The 6,000-nt window shown below is 38.8% G+C and overlaps 1 protein-coding gene across 1 annotated transcript; it reads right to left on the reverse strand.

The window, feature by feature from the left end:
- Positions 1 to 1,047: 1,047 nt before the first annotated feature.
- Positions 1,048 to 1,733, reverse strand: LOC113271952 (nucleosome assembly protein 1;3-like). The gene is made up of 2 exons (XM_026521875.1): positions 1,507 to 1,733; positions 1,048 to 1,417 (listed from the first exon to the last, which is right to left on the reverse strand). The coding sequence occupies exons 1-2, from the start codon at positions 1,731 to 1,733 to the stop codon at positions 1,048 to 1,050; spliced, it is 597 nt and encodes a 198-aa protein (XP_026377660.1).
- Between the last annotated feature and the right edge of the window lie 4,267 nt (positions 1,734 to 6,000).

A 6,000-nucleotide genomic window follows, 5' to 3' on the forward strand; every position in this document is an offset into this window, starting at 1 on the left:
TCAATCTTTTGAAGTTCGCTAAGAACTTTAGCAATCATTTTATGTGCAGTATTACTCCTCCCTTAGGTTTGTTATTCAGAAATTTATCAGAGCCCACATTAAACATCCTAGCTGTTAAAATTTTGGATGAAACAGAATCAGAAAAAAGTAGATCTATGTAAGGATATTCAGATTTAGTTCTTATTCTGGAATCCTTCCTTTTCAAAGTTTAGATCAGTGCATTAATTACTCTGTGCAGCCCGTACCTCAGAGTTGGAGTTCTATGGTTGCTCTAATCTAGTCTTCCATTCTATTTAAGGTGTCCTTATGGGGTTTAGTTTTTACTTTTCTAAAATTCTTTTTCACTGTTATGTTGTTGCCCTTATTTTGAGTATCTGTTGTCTGTTACAGTGCAATTTCCCTTGATTAGTTGACTCACTTGATACATGTTGTTAAGCTAACGGCACAACAAGTGACAGGACACTAGCGAAAACTAACTCCATATGGATAACTAGAGCATGATATATCTACTGTGTGCTAGAGAGGAGTACAGTTGATCTCAAGTTGGATGAATCTACTATCGGTTTTAAGTTGGTTGGGTATAAGGACTTGAGTTTGTCCCATTGGTTTTAGATGTTGCACTTGCATAATACTTGAGTTCCCAAATGACTTCCCTCTAATTTCACTGCATTATGCAGCAAACATGATAGTTCTTTCACGGGTAAAACTACCATGTTAGTGTGTTTTTTGGTTTTCATGTCACTTCTGCATATATTGTTCTGCAAGTATGTATCAAATTTAGAGTACAAAACTAAGTGTTTCTAAGTTCGCATCAAGTTTGTTGAGTACTAGAGTAATTGGATTCATTAGACTAAGGTTGACATGCAACTGGAGTTGCCTCCAGTTGCTCACTGTCTCTCAAAACCTATGAACCAGTTTCACTCAGCTGCACTTGAGAGGTCTCTCCCATTTGCTGTCCTTCCTTGACTGGTACTCTACTTTTCTGCACCTAGGATATAATTGTCTCCCACCTCTTTCTAGATTTGATGGATCATGGATGTTTCGTCATCATTCATTTTTCATTGTCTTCATAATATTCAACCTGGTAGCTTCTTCAGTAAACCACGGCACAGCATGAGGGACAATGTTGTCACGGATGGTGGAACCAATATCATAGTCTTGAGCAATTTTATTCTGAATTTTTACAGCTGCCTCTTTGTCAAGCTCGTAATCATACTCAGAATTGAAGAAACATTTGCAGTATAGGACATGTATCGTCCCTTCATTTGATCCACGCTTTCGCTTCACTGCCACCTGTTTCTGTTTCATATTCTTTCCATGATTCCATTCAATCCCAGTCCCTATTACTTCTTGCAAAAATAGTTCTTCGTCGTCTAACACATGATAAGTTTTTGTCAGGACACCTTGGGTTAATTTCCTGGGTTATTTTGTCCATTACTAAAATATGAATTGGTATCGAAAAGGAAATCAAGCTTGAACCCCTTGGGTTCTTTAATCCTGCACCACCTGATTCCTTTCAGATTCTTTAGAGCACCTTCATCGTGTTTTCTGATCTCCTTTCTTAGTACTTCATTTGTCTTCATTGCACTGAGCCAAAAATCGGGAACACCCTTCTTTACTTCTATGCCTTCATCAGCTTCTTTGTTAGCCTTAACCACTTTTGCAACTCCGTCGACTTCTTCGGACACAGCATTCACAATATTATACCTGATACCGTATAGTGGTTCATACATCTTCTGGTAAGTGGCTTCAAGTTCTGCTCTCTTCTGGAAAAAAAAAAGGTTTTAAGTTGTTATGTGCAGTCTGAATATCTCTTAAAATCTCAAATGTGCTTCCTAACATTTGGTGTAAGCCTTTCAAGTCATTAGAACGTTTTCTAATTTAAAGCAGCAGCACGACATGTCAGAAGTACATTCAAGATAAGGAAGTAAAGCACCGCGATCTTCCATTTTGATCATTCAAGATTAGACGGCTATAGCAATATTATTCGTCATCACCCATATAATTGTATTCAGAATATTCAACATGGGAAGCTTCTCTAGTGATCACGCAATGGCATCTGGGATGATCTTGTCACGGAATGTGGAACAACCGTCATAATCGTCATCCATTTTTTCCCGAAGTTCTTCAGCTGCCTCTTAAAGAAATTGAATAAACATTTGTGGTAGTTGACAGCCATCTTCCTGCCATTTGATCCACGATTTAGCTTCTGTAGTTACCCTTCAATTTTAGTGCCTATAACTTTTTCCAAAACAGGCACATCATCAGCGATCATGTAGTGATAAGTTTTGTTAGGACAGAATTTCTGAAATAGGGATTGAACCCCTTGAGTGAATCACTGTTGCAGTACTTGATATCTTTCTGATACTTGAGGGGTACCTATATGATTCTTTCTTTTTTTTTTGTATACGTTACTCAAATTATGTACCACTATTAATCGAATGATGTGAAAATAGGTCGAGCGGGCTAAGTGGGTTGTCAGGGACTGATCCGTAACATTGAGGAGGTTTTATATTTGGATTGCGATCACAAAAAACAATGCTTCTCAGGCTTCAGGAGTTACATAATCCAGCGAAGGATGATCTCTATACTAACGACGAGGATGATTGGATGAGTGGTTCCCAAACTCCCCACAGTTCTTTATCATCTCCTGAGGATGTTCCCAGGATTGTTGGCCGTAGTGGATGATTGTTTTATGTACTTATTTAAGTCATTCCATCATTTCATTATGCAGACTTGCTTTTCGTAATGGGATATTAATTTACTTTGAATGGATGAATACTAGTGTTTTGATTCTTAATTTATCAGATTCTTGTTTAAGTATAACGAAAGTTACGGCTATTATTCTTAGGCGAAATTGGTTTCACGGTTAGGCGCGTTTCAGCAGTAACGGAGTAAAACCTGATACTAACATTCCAGGGCGAGTTACGTCTAGGATTACCAGCCGTAAATTGGATGTACGGATAGAATTACTAGCCGTAATTCTGACAGTACCCAGAAATACGGGTAGGATTCCTAGCCGTAAACATGTTTACGGGTTGGTGTTTCAGCCGTAATTCTGCGAAAAGCTCAGTTGGCTCATTACGGCTAGGTCGTGTCAGCGTATAACCTGGCCGTAAGCACCTCTAAATAACCATATTTTTATCATATTATCATTGCAAACACATAATAAGAGTAAAATTAGATTTTTCATCTATAATGAGTGATTCAAAATACATAGGTTCACACCACATTGTTATCATATTATCATTTTAATCACCACCCTACAAAAAAAACATTGTTATCATATTATCAATAACCTTCACACCACATTTACTCATAGTCATCCTCATCGGAAGTCATTAGTATACAAAGGTCGTCCCTCGAAAACTGTAATGCATCCCACAATTGAAATCTTTCCTCGAACCTATGACACCAACCCAATGGTATTTCGCCATCACCACCGTCTCCCTTCCTTAATGGAGGTAATGGGCATCCATCTTTCAATTGGAGGCAGATATAATAGTTCATGCTCACAAACCCCATAATGACTATCTTTGTTGATTCTTCTTTGGTAAAAATACGTCTTGTTGGTGCGTATGTAACATTATGTCCATAGGAGATGGAATGAATAACGCAATGGAATGAGTTGGCGAGTAGATAGCCACATATTGGCATTCTCATCCAATATTCACTTGTCAATATAGTGTTTCCCATTAAACGGCGTTCAAATGCTTTGAACTCCTCATTTAGCACCGCCTCCGTGTCATCTCTTTCGAATCTCATCATTGGCTTGTAGAAATCGGGGAAACCACGTAGTTCAAGCAAACACTTATTTCTTACATAAGTAATTTGGTCCTCACCCCATTCTTTTGCCTCCTCATAGGTCCAAGCTGATCTACGAACACATGGTAACCACAATTTCCGTCGCCCTCAACATCGTCAGTGGACTTGACGTACTCATGAATAAAATGTGGTCATAAGTACATGTAATTTTTGTATATTGTGTTAGTAGGTCGGATATAATTATCTTCCTCATCTACAGGGGGTGATTTCATCGGACCTACATCCAAGAAAACCGCCTCTTTCTCACCACTAACAACTCTTTGTGGGGTGATTTGTTATGGTTCGTCCATTAGTTCTTTTTCTTTGATATCATTACCTCGGCTTCTTGTTAATTGCTTAATACCAACTGCACCACCTTCTTCAAAATTAAAAAACTACGGCTAGGCTTGTTTTCCTTTATCTAAAACTTGTCTTTTTCTTCTTGTTGTTTCTCCAACGGTAGTTTTTTAATCATCTCCATCTCGCTCTTCTTTGCTGGCCATATAACCCTCTTGCAATTAGTTTGCACATTGTTCCATAGATGAAACGTGCAAAGATGATGACGCACGTAGGGGAAAACACGTCGTATGGCCCACATCAATGCTTGCTCCTTATCCGTAATCAACACCTTTGGAGTATAACCTTCTTGATACAATAACTTCACCTTTTGCAATGCCCACATATAACTTCCTTCGTCACGTCTTTCAAGAAAGAAAACGCAACGGTAAATGTCGACTTGGTAGATGTTTTCCCAACAAGGTTCAATATCGGCATGTTGTACTTGTTAGTTTTATATGTGCAACCCATAAAGAGAATTTGATGAAAGCATCTTGTCAATTGTACACATTCCGGATTCGCGATGAAAAGATATTCCACTTCCTTTTCTTCATTCGTTTCATAGGCGGTAGAGTACTTTTCCTCCTCAAACAAAAACAATAATTGTTGCATAAGCACCCTCTCTTGCCATGTCTCATTTCTAAAAAATTTCTCTTTCGTTATAGATAGTTCCCAACAAGAATGAGTTTGAGGGGTTTAACACCATCACGCCACTAAGAATATCAATGGGTCTTGTGCGTCTTTTACTCAACACGCGTACTAACTCATTTTCTAAGGGGTTGAGCCTTTCCAAATAAGGATGGTTGATCAAACTCTCTGGAATAGGATGATTATGATAACCCGAGACGACTTTCACCATAAACCACACTTTCTTATCATTGTTATATTTAAATTGAAGTTTAAAAGGGCATCCACATATTTTCATATTATAGCGTCCCTTCTTCCTTGTGGTTTTTGGTTTATACTCACTAGTCAGTACCCTTTTCCGAATGGCTCTCATACTTTCCACTACACTCGCAAACCATTTGAAATGTGGTGTCTGTAACTTGTTTATTTTGGACTATGATGCACATATTTTTCAACCCTTGTGATCGAGCCCACTTATTTGCATCTTCTTTATCTTTCCACTCATAGTTGTTTGCATAGTGAGGACTTGTGTCCTCGGAAACTTGCACAGGTAGGGGTTGATCTTCCATAACCACCTCTTGGTCTTCCACCGGAATGTACAGTACAATCTATAATAAATGAAATATGTCAAAAGATATTTTTTAAACACACAGAAACTGCTGGGTCGAAATTGAATACCCATCCGTCATTAAATATGCGGCTTGGTCGAAAATTAAATATCCAGCCGTAATAACCTACACGGCTGGGTTGACCAGGGATATTCCACCCGTCAAAACGTATACGTCTGGGTCAACTAGTCATATTCCCCACCGTAAATATCTTACGTCTAGGAGTTCCTGGTCGTTAGTTGCCATATATTTGGATGAGTCATCTTACGGCCTAGAAAACGAGCCGTAAAATTAGATAAGGATAGGTAACCCAACCGGCGCCGACAACATTAAATAACATTTAATATTTTCGGCTAGGAAACCTAACAGCCGCCGACAATATTAAATGCTTCCCATGCACGTAGAAAAAACCTGGTCGTAGTTTTTTAGTTACGGCCAGGAGTTTTCATCGTTCCATCCGAAACATTTTGATAACGGCTGGGAGTTCATTAATTGTGAGCCGTAAAACATGATAACGGCTAGGAGTTCATGGGTTCCCAATCGTGATTGGACCTGGCGCAGGGGCGGAGCCAAAGGTTGACTAACCCTGGCTCTAGCCCCCCTAAATTTTCAAAAACCTAAATTA

Source organism: Papaver somniferum, chromosome 4, assembly GCF_003573695.1.
Source record: "Papaver somniferum cultivar HN1 chromosome 4, ASM357369v1, whole genome shotgun sequence".
NCBI lineage: Eukaryota > Viridiplantae > Streptophyta > Magnoliopsida > Ranunculales > Papaveraceae > Papaver > Papaver somniferum.

Excerpts from the sequence above, each read along its gene's own strand:
- LOC113271952 (XM_026521875.1), bottom strand. The coding sequence starts at position 1,733 with ATGTATGAACCACTATACGGTATCAGGTATAATATTGTGAATGCTGTG. Across the intron at positions 1,418-1,506 it reads AAGAATCTGAAAGGAATCAG|GAAATTAACCCAAGGTGTCC; the intron begins GTGGTGCAGGAT and ends AAAATAACCCAG.